General features: G+C 45.8%; 1 protein-coding gene across 1 annotated transcript in view; it reads left to right on the forward strand.

The window, feature by feature from the left end:
- The first annotated feature begins 13,840 nt into the window (after positions 1-13,840).
- Positions 13,841-17,956, forward strand: part of BMP6 (bone morphogenetic protein 6) — a 159,322-nt gene continuing 155,206 nt past the window's right edge. The window contains exon 1 of the mRNA XM_025383877.1: positions 13,841-15,387. Within this exon, the coding sequence (XP_025239662.1) occupies positions 14,700-15,387 (688 nt within the window). The 5' untranslated portion in view covers positions 13,841-14,699. The remainder of the gene's footprint in view (positions 15,388-17,956) is intronic.

Consider the following 17,956-nt stretch of genomic DNA (forward strand, 5'->3'; position numbering starts at 1 on the left):
CACTGACAAATCGCTCTTCTTCCTGCCCTCCCCTGTCACAAATAAAAATGTCCCTAGGCCTCCTTGTTCTCCGTAAGCTATCATCTCATTATTCTGCTCTCTTGTACGTAAACCTCTTTGAACAAGTTGCCTTTACATGTTCTCTCAACACCTCAATTCCCATTCATTCATTGGCCTTAAACATGCTTCTGCCTCATTACTTCATTGAAATTGTTTTTTTCAAGATCACCAACGATTTCTATGTTGCTATATCCAAAGAGCATTCCTCTGTCCTTGATGACATTCAACATGGTTGGCCATTTCTTTCCTTCTCTCTTGGTTTCCATGACACCACACTTATGTGGTTACATATTTTTTTTCTAACCACTCTGGTCACTCCCTTCTAGGCTCTTTTGTTGGTTTCCCTTCTATCCAGGTTCTAAATGTTGGTATTTTCCAGGGCTCAGCCTGTGTCTTCCCTTTTTCCACAAGTGACCTCGTTCATTTCTGGGGTTATAAGAACCACTTAGCTGTGGGTGAACCTGAAGTTAACTTATTCAACCAATACATCCTCTGAACTATAGAATGGGTTCTTTAACCATTTACTTGATAACTCCATTTGGATATCTGAAAGGGACCTCAGGCTGAATGTGTATAATAGAACTTCTGGGTTTTCTAGCTTCCCTCTCCCTAACTTGTTTCTCTCTAGAATTCCCTGCCTCCATAAATGGAGCTAGCAGCCAACTTGTTTGCTCAAGTATAAATCTTTGGTTCCTCCTCTTCCTCAATCTTCCTTTCCAATCTGTCCACCAAGTCCTGTAATTTCCTTATTTTCTAAATATATGTCCAATATATTCCACTATTTCCATCCTAATCTAAGCCATCTTCTGTCACTTGGCTCACTAGAGTAGCTCTCCATTGACATTCCTCTGCAAATAAGCCAATTAAAATAATCTATTGACTTATATTTCACTTGGTGAAAACCCTTGGGTGCCATCCCTCTATCCTTTGAAAATCTAAATTTCCCAAGGTCACATATGATATGTCTTTTGCTGATCATCCCAGCCTCAGATCACCCCATTCACCGTGCACTTACTATGTGCTAGCTATATTAGCTTTCAGCAGTTCTGAAGCCCACCAAGTCTCTGTCATTTCCAGGCCTTTGCACCTGCTATTCCTTCAGCTCGAAATGCGTTGCCTCATTATTTCCCCATGGCTGGCTCATGCGTTTACCAAAATAAGTAATGACAGATTTACTCATTGTCTATTTATTGCTTATTAGACTGTAAAGCCCATAAAGACAGAGACCAAGCCTGCTGTGTACACACTGTATACCCAGCAACAAGCACTTAAAAAGTATTCAAAAAATATTTTGGTAAGCAAACAATCTCACAGTCTCACATTCCTGCTCCAGGTCTCAATTCAAATCTGCCTTTTTAACAACCTTCCCAGCCCATGGAGCCTTCCCAGATTCCTTCAGACTGACCCACGGATTCCCCTCTCCTACATGTTATTTATGTATTTTACGTGCCTTCACTGGAGCAGTTGCTGTGGTGTTGAGAGTTCCTTGCATGTCCATCTCCATGATAGTCCATAAACTCATTGAGGTCAGGGACCTTATCTTTTCATCTCTAAAACCCCAAGCCTGCTTTATAGTGCCTGGGGTCCACCCAGCAGGTGCTCCACACACGTTTGCCTAATGGTGTTCTGAGGGTCCTTGACAGCAGCCCTCTTCTGGCCTTTGGATGAGAAGAAGGAAACTTTTTTCCTGGCTCAGTCATGAAACCCAGGCCCCTGACTGCTGCCAGCTGCCTCCCTCAGGAACCTGCAGCAACCTGAAGCCAAGTCCAAGCTTCTCTGGGAAGTGCCCCTTTGAGGCCCTGAGATTTTGCTGAGTGAAACATACTTACAGTAGGAAAGAACATAATCTTGCAAAGAATGTTTCTTGAGTGCCTCTGCTAAAAGGTAAGAGAAAATGACCTAGGGCAAAGGTAATTATTGCAAATGGTTAATATGGAGCACACACTTTACTAACCTTGTAAGTGATAATAACATCACTTTATTAATTGGATTCAAGCAGCATCTTTCTTTCCCTTTGGTTCATTTCAGATGACAGGGACAGACCCCACTCTTTCCTTAGCAAAGTGTGCCCTGGTGACGGCAGCCCCATCCTTCTGGCATCGTCTGGAAGAGCTCCCTTTTACCAACGCTGGGGAGTCTGAATTTGAAGCAGGTGTATGAATGCATTTGAAAGAATCTCTTCCAGATGCCAGAAGATTCAGTTCTGGAGAAGGACGTGAAGGAAAATTATGAGAACAAGTGTCCTATTCACATGCTAGGAAAATAAATGTTTTACTAATCCTTAAATAACATTTTACTCTGAGGTGTATTGGCAAATTTTAGTTTTATTTCGGTATGAGAGTCTCATTTTTTGGAGTGTGATTTATACACATTTAAGCAGTAGAGGTGATTGCTAAAATTAGCTTCTGTCATCCCATGCTAATGTCTGTATAGGAAGAGAATAATATAATTTTAAAGTCCTGACATTTTCGTTATGTTTAGTGGATAATTTACTATTTATTATCATTGGATACAATGTAGTTTAATCATTAAAAATGCACATACTTTCCTATGTTTCTCAGCCTTCTCGTGGTAGAGAAAGTATGCCATCAGAAAGATGGCCTATGTGTTCTGTTTCTCTACTCAAGGCTTAATGAATAAAATTCCATCATTAAACAAATATTTGTTTAGCACCTTTTCGTGTGCCAGGCACTGTGCTATGTGCTGGGATACAACAGAGCTTACAGTCTGGATTTTTGGCTAGGTGGAAAGTGGGGTGTGGTGGATTCTCACCTGTGCAAATCAGACTGGATATCTGGGGAGTGACTTAAAAGTTAGCTATGTGTTACCTGTTCTACCCCATTCACTTGTTTATAGAGTAAACTCACAAGCCTCTATAGGAAATTTGGGAAAATAATACCATCTAAAAGCCCAAACCGTAGTTTCTATTTATATGGAATATACCATATGGATCTTATTGGAGTAGATTTGGCATATTTAATGCATTTGAATCAAGTAAAAGGAAAAATCAGCATGTACTCATCAGTGCAGAGAAATAGTGACTGCATTCATTACACAGTCATTAGACAAAACTGTCCTGGGACTAAAATTTTACTGCAATTAATAATATGATCTGTAGATAGTAAATTCTCCCTAGACAGTAAATTATCTGGGTATTTAGAAGTTGACTCCAGGGAAGCCCTCTCATCCCTGAGGGCCTGACTCCCCTCTCCCACCAAGAGACACCTGGGGACCTGGGGAAGGCCCTTCTGTCTCTTCAAGCAGCACCAGTAGGAATCAGTGGGAACCCCAACCACAGCAGAAAAACCAAGCAGACCAAGATAACCACACAAAGCCTCTGGAAATTAAATTGCCTTTGGAACCATCACCCACAAAATTAGGCCAGGACCTGCATGCTGAACCTAAACAGGACAACTTCCTGATAAAATACAATATGTAAATAGAACTCAGAGACTGTTAGCATAATAGACAAAACATCCAGGATACAATAAAACATCACCTTCATACCAAGAACCAAAACTTCCCAACTTAAATGAGTAAAGACAATCAACTGTCCACATCATTAAGTCATCAAGGAAATGCAAATTAAAACAACAGTGAGACACTACTACATCCCTGTTAGAATGGCCAAAATTCAAACAATGACAACGCCAAAAGCTGGTGAGGACACGGAGCAACAGGAACTCTTACTTATTGCTGTCAACTGCTTTGGCAGACAGTTTGATGGTTTCTTACAAAACTAAACATTCTCCTACCATATGATCTAGCAATCACACTTCTTGGTATTTATCCAAAGGTGCTGAAAATTTATATCCACATAAAAACTTGCACACAGATGTTTATAGCAGCTTTATTCATAACTGACAAAACTTGGAGTCAATCAAGATGTCCTTCACTACATAAATGAATAAATAAACTATGGTACATCCAAACAATGAAATATTATTCAGTGCTAAAAAAAATGAGCTATCAAGCCATGAAAAGACATGGAGGAAACTTAAATGTGTATTACTAAGTGAAAGAAGCCAATCTGAAAAGAATACACACTGTATTGTTCCAACTAGATGACCTTCTGGAAAGGCAAAATTATGGAGACAATAAAAAGATCAGTGGTTGCCAGATGGTGGAGAGGAGGGAAGGGTGAATGGGTGGAGCACAGAGAATTTTTAGAGCAGTGAAACTATTCTGTGTTATACTACGGTGGTGGATACATATCATTACACATTTGTCCAAATCCATAGAATGTCCAACACCAAGAATAAACCCTAATGTAAACTATGGTCATTAGATGATTATGATGTGTCAGTGTAGGTTAATCAGTTGTAACAAATGTGCCATTCTGGTGCAGGATGTTGATAATGGAAGAGGGTATACATGTAGGGGAGGCAGGCAGTATGTGGGAACTCTCTGCACTTCCTCTCAGTTTTTCTATAAACATAAATGCTCTAAAGAATACAGTTTAAAAAAAGACAATCAACTGACAGCAACACCAAGAACAATCAGATGTAGGCATTATCCCACATTATCCAAATCATCAGGAATTTTAATGCAGCTGTCATAAAAATGCTTCCACATTTAATTACAAATTGTCTTCAAACAAATGAAAAAGGAGAAAATCTCAGCAAAGAAACAGAAGCGATTAAAAAACAAATGGAAATTATAGAACTGAAAAAAATATAATTACAGAAGGAAAAAAATCTTCTGGATAGGCTGAACCGTAGAGTGGGACAACAAAGAACATAATCAGTGCACTTCAGAACATATCAATAGAGTTCGTCCATTCCGAAAAACACAGAGAAAATAGATGGGAGGCGCAGTGTGTGTTGAGGGGAATCAATAGAAACTCAGGAATATAGAACAATAACACAAGATGTAACAATTTACCATCAGAATCTCAGGAGGAGAGGAGCAAGAGAATCAGACTCAAAAAATATTTGAAGAAATAATGACTGAAAACTCTCCACATTTTTTGAAAAAAACACACGTATATGTTCAGGAAGCTGAGCAAATCCCAAACAAAATACACCCAAAGAAATCCATGTGAAGACATGTCGTAATTAAACTTCTGGGAACTAAAAGTAAAGAAGTCTTGAAAGCAGCCAGGGAGAAACAGTTCATTACTTCCCTGGGGAAAAACAATTAGAATGATGGTAGATTTCTCATCTGAAACCATGGAGGCCAAACAAAGTGGCACAACATTTTCAAGAACTGAAAGAAAAGAACTGTCAACTGCAAATTCTATATCCAGTGAAGCTATCCTTCAAGAATGAAGAGAAATAAACTAATTCTTAGACAAAAGAAAATTAAAAGACGTTGTTGCTAGTGTACCTATGCTTAAAGAATGACTAAAGGGAGTTCTTCAACCAGAAAGAAAATGATAAAAGAAAGACTCTTGGAGCATCAGGAAGGAAGGAGGAAGAATTTAAAGAGCAGAAATATTGGTACATACAATCGAATATGAATTTCCTCATGAGTTTTAGAAATCATATTTAGGCCAGGTATGATGGCTCATGCCTGTAATCCCAGTACTTTAGGAAGCCAAGTTTGGGCAAATCACCTGAGCCCAGGAGTTTGAAACCAGCCTGGGCAACATGGCAAAACCCCATCTCTACAACAAATACAAAAATTAGACAGGTGTGGTGGTGCATGCCTGTAGTCTCAGCTAGTAGGGAGGCTGAGGTGGGAGGATAGCTTGAGCCTGGGAGGTTGAGGCTGCAGTGAGCCATGAGCATGCCACTGCACTGCAGCCTGAGCAACAGAGAGAGACCCTGTCTCAAAAAAAAAAAAAACAACTCATATTTGATGGTTGAAACAAAAATATAATACCATCTTATATGTAAGACAATGAGATAATAATATTTAATAGTGGGAAAGTAAAGGGAACTAAGTGAATTGAACCTCAACTGAAGTAGAAATATGTTGATACCAATAGACTGTGATAAGTCACAAATGTATATTTTAGTAACCTGAGCAACCAGTGTGAAAACTATACAAAATGATAACTAAAAAATGTTATCAATCAATCAATCAATCAATCAAGGGGGAATCCTAAAAACAACGTGCAAGTAACCTACAGGAAGGCAAGAAAAGTTGACACTAAATTTAACATCTTTATGTAATCCCATAATTTTGAGTTAAAAATGAGTTATGGAAAAACTCAACACTAAGTGGCATGAGACAATGTATAAGGAAACAGTAAATTGGGAGCTAAGAAGATTGGCTTTAGTAATAATTGATGTAATATAGATTAATAAATTAAATCCTGAGTAAAAACTTAGTGATATAATTTTGTCATTACTAATCTAATTGGAATAAAGGCATGTATTATTATTATTATTGTTTTTTGAGATGGCATCTCACTCTTGTTGCCCAGGCTGGAGTGCAATGGTGTGATCTCAGCTCACTGCAACCTCCGCCTCCCAGGTGTCAGCAATTCTCCTGCCTCAGCCTTCCAGGTAGCTGGGATTACAGGTGCCCACCACCACACCTGGCTAATTTTTTAAATGTTAGTAGAGATGGAGTTTCACCATGTTGGCCAGGCTGGTCTTGAATTCCTGACCTCAGGTGATCTGCCCGCCTCGCTGGTCTTGAATTCCTGACCTCAGGTGATCTGCCCGCCTCAGCCTCCCAAAGTGCTGGTATTATAGGCGTGAGCCACCACGCCTGGCCCAGGCATGTATTACTTTCTACAGCAAAGGAGGTAACTGAGCTTTAATTATTACATCCTAAGATTAAAGCTACAAGAATGCTTTTTAAAAAAATTAGCTTTAATTTTAGCATAATTTTAAATCTACAGAGAAATTGCAAAGATAGTACGGAGAGTTCCTGTATATCTTACATCCAGTGTCTCCTATTATTATAACACGACATTTTACGTCATAATTGATGAATCAACATTAACATATTATTACTAAGTAAACTCCATACTTTATTTCAATTCTATAAGCTTTTTCTTAAAGTTCTTATTTTTGCTTCAATAACTCATCCAGGATACCGTATTGATAGGAATCCTTTGAAAATGAATACTTAATGGCTAAACTTCCTATCTTGGAAGAAATTTTATATTCAGAGATGGAGCTATTATGTTACTACATAGGGAACCTTGTGGGAAGGCTATTAGGGGACTTGTCTTGAAACTGTTCTTTCCTAGCAAGCCCTCTGAATGTTTATTATGAGTATTATGAGAGGGTTTTGTAGTGTGGTGCTGATGCCAAAGCTTTTCCAGGCCACTTTTTTGGCATGGTCAGCATATTAACCCACAAACATTAGGGCATGAACACGATCTTCCTCAGCCATAGTAAATTCACACTACTACCCCCGGCTTTGTGCAGTGGGAGGGACCTACACAGAGGGAGAATTTGTTGCGTGGCTTATTTTTCCATGCAACGTGCACATCCTCATATCATCTGGGTTCGCCTTCAAATGTGTCCAGAATCCAACTACTTTTCTCTACCTTCACTGTTTCCATATGAGGTCCCCTACGAGCCGTTATCATTTTTTGTCTGAGCATAAATAGTTTCCTGACTAGTGTCCCTGATTCTGCCCTGGCAACTCCATAGTCTGTTCTCAACATGGTGGCCTGAGAGACTTAAAATTTAAGTTGGCTCCTGTCACTTCTCGCTTGAAACCATCTGACAACCCTCCCATCTCACACTTGTTTGTTGTTGTTCTCATACTGATTTTTTTAAACCAAAGTTGTTATTGCAAAGTAACATACGTACAGAAAGCATACAGAGTCTCCGTGTAGCACTCACGAAATGATTACAATGGACTACACCTGTCTAACCACCACCCAGGTAAGGAAATAGACCAACTGTTGGGAAACCCCACGTGCTGTCATTCGATCAATTCTCCCACTCTTCTCTCCAAAGGGAACCACTACACTCTCTTCTAGATTAGGTAAGCCTGTTTTTGAATTTTATGCAAACAGAATTACAGTATGTGTTTTTTCTTATCTGGCTTCTTTTCCTCACTGTTATGTTTGTGAGATTTTTCCATGTTGTGCCATCTCACGTTTTTTTAAAAGCTCAAACCTTCTCCAAGGTGTCCAGTGTCCAGAACCCTGCAGCACCTTGGCCCCAATTCCCACCCTCCTTGGCTTTCTGATCCAATTTCCTACTGTTATTCCCGCTCATGTCCTCTGTTCTAGCCTCACTGGCCTTCTTGTTCTTCTCAAACTCACCAGGCATGACCCTGCCACAGAGCCTTTGCACTTACCATTTCTACTGCCGAGAGAGCTCTGTCTGCAGGGATCCCCATGGCTGGCTCCACTGACCTTGTCACGTCTCTGCTCAAGAACCGTCTTCTCTGTCAGGAAGTGATGCCTTACCTGACCATCCACACACTCCCTAGCCCCCTCCCCTCTTTGAATTTTCTCCGCAGCACTTATCACCCTACTATATTTGTGTTAGTTTCCCATTGTTGCCAAAACAAAACATCACACATTTAGTGGCTTAAAACAACACAAGTTCATTGTCACAGGGTCCCACAGATTGGAAGTCCAGTAGGCTAGGCTCCCTTCTTCATTCTGGGTCTCACCAGGCTGACATCAAGGTGTCACCTGCCCTGGCTCTTAACTGGAGGCTCTGAGTGCAAATCTGCTTCTAGGCTTATTCAGGTTGTTGAGAGAATTCAGAATTAAGATTGGGGTTGCTGTTTTCTTGCTGGCTTCCAGAGGTTGCCTGAATTCCCTGGCGTATGGCCTCTTCCCCTTCAAAACCAGGTTCAAAAATCATGAGGACCAACATCCTGCCTACCACAATATACTTTCCTAGTTATTTTGCTTACTGTCCATTTCCCCATCTAGAATCTATGTGGGCAAGGATTTCTGTTTGGTATCCCAAAACCTAGACCCCTGCCTGGCACATAGGCATGGAAAGATGTGTTGAATGAAGACTGGGTAATTAGCCTTTCTCTTCTTTTCAAAAAGCTGTCAGTGACTTTCATTTTAACCTGATTTTACCACCAGTGTGGTTTTCCCTGGCTCCACGTGCCACAGGTTATGGCTTTGCTAGTTAGGGGGATTGCTAACAGGATAATGTTATATTTTCAGGTTACCTCCTAGTGACACAGAGACACATCCACGACAGGAGGTACAGAGTGGGGTCACAAGATGGACTGAAGCTCAGAGGCCAGCACAGGCCAGGGAGCCTCATGCACCCCAGTTGACCTAAGTGTCCGATCATTTCTTGGAATAAAGCTCTTCAGGGACAGTAAAACTAGTCATGGAAATGTGTTAAGCATTGTTTTGCTCAGAAAAAAAAAATGAAGACTTAGTCTGCACATGTTAATTACTCAATGAAAATTTCACAAATGATTTAATCATCTGGATGTCTCGAAATATTCCATTGCTTAATATTGTGTAGACAGCCTAAATCCTAGGATCATAGAGATCTGAGCTTGTGTGAAAAGTTTGAAACATGTACAAGTAACAGATTTGCTATTTGGGTTACAGTGTGGAAAAAAATCTCTGGAAACAGATTTATGTATTAGTTTTTCACTTTGCCACCAGATGTCCTTCATGAGTAGGAAAATATGATGACTTGAATGATATTTTGAAGTGTGAATGCCCAGCATTTTTGAGTAGACAGTGAAAGCGGAGTGTGACTGAATGTAAATGTTACCACAGACTTTTGGATGAGACATGGCTTTTGAAGGCTGTCTTACAGGTGTAGCTTTCAGAAGCAATACTTATTTCACTTGCAAATTTTCGTTTCTCTTACTCTGCAACCATTTACCTATTTCCACTCAAAACTAAATCGATATTTTAAAAATTTGATCAAATTATTATATTTTGAAATTAACATTAAGAAGTATTCAGGTCCTTATGCTAATAGTAAAGATAAAAAGTTGGTCTTTTGAGTGGAACTTCTCAAGAATTCAAGGAGGCTTGACCTCAGTCTTGTAAACATGACAGCCACACAGTTTAAAAGATTTTTTTTTTTTTTTTTTTGAGACAGGGTCTCGCTCTATCACCCAGGCTGGAGTGCAGTGGCGTGATCTGGTGATCTGGGCTCACTGTAACCTCCACCCCCCTGGCTCAAGCGATCCTCCCACCTCAACCTCCTGAGGAGCTGGGACTACAGGCGTGCACCACCATACCCGGCTAATTTTTGTATTTTTTTTTTTTTGTAGAAACGACGTCTTACTATGTTGCCCAGGCTGATCTCGAACTCCTGGGCTCAAGTGATCTGCTCACCTCAGCCTCCTAAAGTGTTGCTATTACAGGCATGAGCCACCATGCCTGGCCAAGATATTTTCATTAAGTTAATTCTGAAAGGAGCAACTTACATCTTCAGGAAGTGCAGTTGAAAGGGGCCAATGTAAAATTTAATATAAAACCCAAGACTGAAGTTGCAGTTTATTGCTAATACTATAATATAGAATATGTGTTTAATATGTCAAATTAATAAACAGCATGTTTACAAAATAGAAACTATTTGGTCAAGTGTGTTATAAATGTATAACAGAAACCCTCATAATATATAAGGAACAAGGACAACTACAGGTTTAAAGGATTTGTTGTGTGAATTACATGGTGCCTTAATAAACACTTGAAGACAAAATTCCCATCCTATTCCCGCTATCACTGGAAGTATGGGATGAACCTGTGCTTTTCGGTGAGGGTTCCTCATTTCTTCATTAAGTGGGGCAGGGAGATGGGACAGGAAACCTATTGCCAGAAAACTGAAGGCCGTCTGCATGAAATGTCAGCCAAGCAACCAGATGTTTGATGTGGATTGGCTCCCACATCCGGCTTCTTGATCGAATTCCTCCTCTTTCCACCCAGATGTTTTAGAAGCACTCACAGAGAACTTAATGAAGCTTGTCCCAGGCCCACAGAGGAAGGGGCGGTAATATTTTGGTGTCCTGCAGGGGGCGAAGTTACCTCTAATTTTAACAAGTCGGTTCATACATTCCAGCGGACTTCAAAGCCAGATCTGTTTCTGTCCCTCCAACTCCACCCACCACGTCTCCTCCTCTTGAATCACATGTGGACGTTGTCTAGCTCCCTGTCCTGAGGCTTCCAGGGGAGCACTGGGGGTGTCTAATGGGGAAGGGTCTCAGAAGCAGGGAGTAGACAAGGTGTACTTTAGGGGATTTTTATCCACCTAGAGATCTAATTGGCTTGGAGAAACAGTAGTCCCAATTTTGAGGCTATTAAAATCCTAGAACTGTATCTCTTTTCCTGTCCCCTTTTTCCCAATGGATACAAGGGCTTGCCTGCATGTGTTCCGCAAACATGATGTGCACATGTTGCGAGTCATAGTGGAGAGAAGAGGAGCACATCCTTAGTTGGATGTCACTGTCCTTGTGATCATTGTAATGTCTCACTGCACATCTTTTTTGGGGGCTTCTTCTGGCTCTTAAGGGAGATGTGTGTTCTCATGTTCATCACCTGGAAGCACCCTCAACACCTCCTCATTCTAGCCCTATTCGACAGAAACTGAGAGTCCATCTTGGTGGGGTGGGAAGCCTGCGACAGACCTGAATCAGAGTTGCTGCTCAGATGTTTAGTTGATGGTCACTTTAGACTCATGTCATACGAACCCATCTACTTCTGAGTGTCTAAGGAAAGGGAGAGATGGCGTGTGTGTGTGTGTGTGTGTGTGTGTGTGTTCTGCACTAGGTCTACCCCGTAGATGCATAGACAAGTTGAGTATCCCTTATCCAAAATGCTTGGGACCAGAAGTATTTCAAATTTCAGATTTTTAGATTTTGGAATATTTGCATATACATAATGAGACACCTTAGGGATGGGATCCAAGTCTAAACATGAAATTCATTTATGTTCCATATATATCTCAGATACATGGCCTGAAGGTAATTTAATACAATATTTCAAATAATTTTGTGGATGAAAATTTTGACTGTGTTTTGACCGCGTCCCATCCTATGAGGTCAGGTGTGGAATTTTCCATCTGAGGCATCATGTCAGCTCTCATAAATCTTTAGATTTTGGAGCATTTCGGATGTCAGATTTTTGGGTTACGGATGCTCAACCTCTACAATAGGTCGGTCACACCTTGATTTTTGTGTTTTAAATGACATAGCCCCACCAAGGTGCCCTCATCCATCTCTGAAATGTTGAGTTTCCTGTGTCTTCCCCACTGCCCTTATAGGTGGAAAGTCTTTTACTCAGCCTGCATCTCACCAGAAGTCTTATGAAGAAGGTGCAACTGGGTTTTAAAAAAGGAGGCTCTTGGCAGGAAGCCTAGGTGTATTTGCTGGAATTTCAGACCTTCTGAGCAGAGCTCTTGGCTGCTGTGGGGCACTGCAGTGAATTTATGTCCCTAACATGTTCCATACAGAAAAAAGAAGTGACAGGGCTCTTGAATTCTGAGGATCCTGACATCCCAGACGAAGTATCGTATTATCTTTTCAGATGGAAGAAATCCCTGTAGAGATGGTTAAAGACTGGCATTCAGGGGTGCTCAGTTTTGTGGCCTGAAATTAATAGCTATCAGATATTTGTAGAAATAAAGACTCTTCTAAATGACCACTTGTGTCTGGGCCAAGACAGAACTAGAAAGAAGGACTCAGTGGGTGGTTGGAGGTAAAGACTTTTACCCATAAGAAATAGATTCTTGGAAATAGTATAGGAATGCTTATAAGATTTGGACCAGCAGAAAGCCTATGATGTCATAAATTCATGAATCCCACAGTCTATAATCTATTTGACTTCACTCCCAAATGCCTAGGACCATTTGGACTAAGGCTGGCAAGTCAGAAAACTGCAGTTTTTATTTTCTATGCCACACGGTTTTCACCAGGTAAAAAACCTTAATGTTTTATGTGAATTTGCTTCCACGATCCATAGACGGCTGGATGTTCTTGGGCGGGTAAAGGCAAATGAATTTGCGTCCTCACTGGCAAATGGTGTTGTTGGTGGTGTTATCTTGCCTAAAGTCCGCAGCAACCTGTGTTTCAGGACCCTATCTATTGTCCTGACTATTCAGAGTGCATGCCAAGCCCCTGCTCTTCCTGGAGTTATCTTTATCACCTCTCCTCAAGTTTTATCTTGCACCATATAAGTCACATTGTATTTCAATATTAAAATGCAACATTAATAGATAAGCTGGAGAAGCACTGAGTCATTTCCAAGAAGACAGGGGACGACTTTTCTAATATATTGTCTGAATACATCCTCTTTCTTTTGGGTGTAGCTTAAGAAGCCAAACCAAAGCCCAAATGAACAGATAAGTCAACACATGCGACCCCAAACCCTCAGGACGCTGGCTTGGGTTACATGTGGCCCTCTCTGTGGTCAGTTTGTGAGTAGCCTTCCCAGAGGGTGTGTCCCAACTTCCAGCAGCTGCCGTGGAAAGCCACGTGTCCGCTAAACGCCTACATTACATCAATAAGAGAAACTATGGAAGGGATGGAAAAGCTATCATTTTTCTTTTCTTCCTCAATTCTGGCAGTATGGTGATTTAATCGCTGTTATTATTTTTATTTAGTTAAAGCATCAACTTAGGCCTTTTAAACGATGGTAAAAGAGAAAGTTTCAGATCGGGGGATATTGGTCAGATCATTCTTACTAGCGACGACCTCTTCGCCTTTGGCACCTCGCGGCTCTCCGCTTGCCTCCAAGAATTCCCGGGTCTTGAAACCTACGCGCGGCGGAGGCGACGCCTCTCGGGAGAGGGAGGGTGAAAGAAGGGGCGGGGCTATTTAAATAGCCCGCGAGCTTCGGGTCCCGATTGGCTGCTAGCCTGTCGGTTACCGCGGGGCGGGGAGTCCCGGGGCTGGAGTGCGGTACCTGAGCCCGGCGCGCCGCAGAAAGCCCACGTTGGCCGCTGCGGGAAGCGCGGCGTGGAGAGGCTGGAGACTGCGAATTCCAGCGCCTCCGCCGCGGCTGCTGCTGGGTGCACTGGCCCCCTTCCTTCCCATCCCTTCTGCGAGCGGGTTTGCTGGGCAGCCGGGCGAGCGCCGAAAGGAAAGCAAGATCCTCGCCGCCTCCACTTGAGGCGTGCGGCGCGCGGAGATTTTGAGGGGGAGCGACGGTGACCGAGGGCTCAGGGGCGCGGAGTTCGTGAGCAAGAACGAAGTTAAACCTCACGGAATAGACTGGCATTTGGGGACGCCTTGTCGCCGCAGCGTGGGCCCTGCGCCGGGGTAAACTTCACAGTGGCCCTGCAATCCGGGGAGGGGCGTGCGCCACGGTGATGCCGGGCATCTCCCGCAGCTCGTGAGCCGCCCCGCTACCCCGCCGCCCCGGGTCCCACTCCGCCGCCAGGGAGGGCGCGGGGCAGCGCACGTGAGCGGCCAGCGAGGCCCAGAGTGACCGCGCCGCGACCCGCCCAGGAGCCAGGGCGCAGACTGCAGCGCAGCCCGGAATCGGACGCACCTGGCCTGTACCGCGCGCCTCTAGAGACCTGCGCGGGGCTGTGGGGCTCCCCTTCCTCCCCTCCAAGCGGTTCTCCCGGTGATCGCCCCTTCGCCACCCCTCTAGCCTGGGCAACTAGGGGCGCCCCGGACGACCATGAGAGATAAGGACTGAGGGCCAGGAAGGGGAAGCGAGCCCGCCGAGAGGTGGCGGGGGCTGCTCACGCCAAGGGCCACAGCGGCCGTGCTCCGGCCTCGCTCCGCCGCTCCACGCCTCGCGGGATCCGCGGGGGCAGCCCGGCCGGGCGGGGATGCCGGGGCTGGGGCGGAGGGCGCAGTGGCTGTGCTGGTGGTGGGGGCTGTTGTGCAGCTGCTGCGGGCCCCCGCCGCTGCGGCCGCCCCTGCCCGCTGCCGCGGCCGCCGCCGCCGCCGCCGGGGGCCAGCTGCTGGGGGACGGCGGGAGCCCCGGCCGCACGGAGCAGCCGCCGCCGTCGCCGCAATCCTCCTCGGGCTTCCTCTACCGGCGGCTCAAGACGCACGAGAAGCGGGAGATGCAGAAGGAGATCTTGTCGGTGCTGGGGCTCCCACACCGGCCCCGGCCCCTGCACGGCCTCCAACAGCCGCAGCCCCCGGCGCTCCCGCAGCAGCAGCAGCAGCAGCAGCAGCAGCAGCCGCCGCCGCCGCCGCCGCCGCCTCGCGGAGAGCCCCCTCCCGGGCGGCTGAAGTCCGCGCCCCTCTTCATGCTGGATCTGTACAACGCCCTGTCCGCCGACGACGAGGAGGACGGGGCGTCGGAGGGGGAGAGGCAGCAGCCCTGGCCCCACGAAGGAGCCAGCTCGTCCCAGCCTCGGCAGCCGGCCCCGGGCGCCGCGCACCCGCTCAACCGCAAGAGCCTCCTGGCCCCCGGACCTGGCAGCGGCGGCGCGTCCCCACTGACCAGCGCGCAGGACAGCGCCTTCCTCAGCGACGCAGACATGGTCATGAGCTTTGTGAACCTGGGTAAGGATTTGGGGTAACCTAATGACGAGAACATTTCCCCCTTTTCAGTCCCGGGCCCAGGGAGTGGAGTGAGGGAGTGGAGGAGCTCCCGGCGCGCGGGTCCCGCCTGGAGCTCTAGAGGACGCGGGGACAGGCAGGCTGTGCTCTCGCCACCTGCGCGGCGGTGGGCGGCACATGCGCTCCCCCGCGCAGCGGGCAGGGCTGCGCGCCGAGGCCCCGAGAGGCGGCTGGCCGGCCGGGACACGGGACTCCGGGAGCGCTGTCCCCAGCGGGCGTGTCTTTGCGGACTCCCTGAGCACGTTCCGCGTTTTTTTTTTTTTTTCACTCTTGCCCAGCTCTGATCAGGTTAACTCAACTGCAGCAGAAAAGTCCAGCCTGAGTGAGGCCATCCTGGTAAGAGGGCTCTTCAGTACGATTATTCCCTCTAAACTGACTTCTTTTGCCCCTTACCTCAGAGTGCAGTTTTCCCACCGAGACTTTTAGGGAATCCGACAGCGGTTGGGAACTTTGAAAACTTGGCATGAGTATGTTTAGAGGTATCCACGGCACTGGGAGAGGTTGCAGAGGAAAGTCCCGAAAGCACCGCAGAAGGCGCTCGGATCCCGCCCGGGCGGGGCTCGCTCCTATTTGGGGCGGGATGAAAGCTCAGCTGGGGTAATCCATCCTGTGCCCCCGCTCACATGCCCTTGGCCATTGTCCCCAAAGGCTGAACCTTTGATCGATGCAGCCCAAGCTGCACGGGCAGTGAAAGGGTGCGGGGTAGGGGCCGGGGTTGGGCGCTGAGCTCCTCTGAACCGGTTGCCAGGCAACAGAATGGAAATTCAAGGGCGGCTAAATCGAGCTCCGCCACAAATGTTCTGTGGCAAACCCGGACCGAGTCACATCGCCCTTTCTCCCCCCTCCCACCCCCTTGAGTTTTCTCATCTGTAAATGAGAAGGGTGCGAAGAAGACTCTTTTCTTCGGAGTCAGCGCCTCCGGTTTGCACTGCTTTTCATTCATAAGCTGACTTAGTTTAGCGCAGACATAGGATGGAGGGACGCGCTGTCGGCGGGCAGACCAGGGGTGCAGTGGCTACGCCCGGGATGGGTGCAGCTGCGTGGCGGGGTGGGTATTCGCGGGCCTCCTTCCCATGTGAGACAGTGGCTGTGCCCAGGCCCTGGAGTGGGTGAGCAGACACTCGCCAAAGGAGCACACGCGTCTCCCAGCCACGTCAAAGACGCTCGTCTTTTAACGGCATTACTTACCGGAATGATTCCCGCTTAGACTATCTGGGTGATTTCTTTACCAGCCTATCTATGATTCCCAACTCCGCTGAGCTTTGAGGGAGAGAACGTGGGGGGTAAGAGCCAAGGGGGGGAGGGGAGGATGTGGAGGCAGGACGATTGGCATCCAAGTGGTGCAGAAATCCTCCTGGGAAATTCGTGAAACAGAATCTCACAGGGAGTCCAGGCTCAGGGCCTGCCAATCTGGCAGCTTGCACTACCCGAGGTTCTGATTGGACAAGAATTTTCACAATTTATTGGAACCAAATCCAAGGTTGAGCCACCTCCAGGAAGCATTCTAAGGAAATTCTCATGCCAGTCAATAAAATTTGTAGTGGGTGGGGGCCAGGGTGGCAGAGGACCAGCGCTGTTCCTTATTCTAACTTTTCTGCTGCTTCTGACTCAGTAAATTCCTCCCCTTGCCCTCTTCCTCTCCTCTCCTTCCACCCCCCTCCCCCGCCCCCAGGTTTCCTGGCAGCTTTGGGGAAATGTTTTATTGCCTTTTGGGGGTAGTCCTAACCTGGACAAAGGGGAGGAAGACTGGCACTCCTGGCTACTTCACAGAGAATCGTGTTACAGTCCCTGGGAAAACAATTCTTGGGCTTGGACCGAGGTTCTCAGGATTAGCTGCCCTGTAGCATCACCCAGGGGACTTAGAGATCTAGGGTTATTAGGGTCACTACGTAAACCCAGATCAGTTACGTCAGAATCTTTTGAGGATGGGGCACAGGCATCATTTTTTTTTAAGTACCTTAGGTTTTTCTAACATGCTACCATGGTCAAGAAACACTGGCACAGGAGATCCTCGTGTCTGAAGGAAATGGATACATTATCCCAGTAAGAGATGAAGAGCAAAACTTTCAAACATTGCTACACAGTAGAATCACCTGGGTGTTACGTGGGAGGTGGGGGGGAACACCTTAAAAAAATCCAGATGCCCAGGTGTCACTCCATGTCAAATCAGAATGTGTGGAGGTGGAAACCAGGTAGCAGTATTTTTTGTACGAAAATAAAGAGTATCTCCTAACGTTGCCCAGGCTGGATTCAAACTCCTGGCCTCGAGCAATCCCCCTTCCTCAGCCTCCTGAGTTGCTGGGAAGATAGGAGTGTGCCACCATGCCCAGCAGTGTCAGTGTTTTGTCAAGATCTCAGGTGATGTCAGTGTTTGGAAACCACTGCCTTAGATGGTATTTGAAATTTCAAGAGCTGGGCCTAAGGCGAGTTTGTAAAGTACAGTCACATTTACTGTATTTAGTGACCCCCAAATTCCCCTTATTCCTTTGCTTCTCTGACACACTGCCTCTGA

Source organism: Theropithecus gelada, chromosome 4, assembly GCF_003255815.1.
Source record: "Theropithecus gelada isolate Dixy chromosome 4, Tgel_1.0, whole genome shotgun sequence".
In the NCBI taxonomy this organism is placed as follows: Eukaryota; Metazoa; Chordata; class Mammalia; order Primates; family Cercopithecidae; genus Theropithecus; species Theropithecus gelada.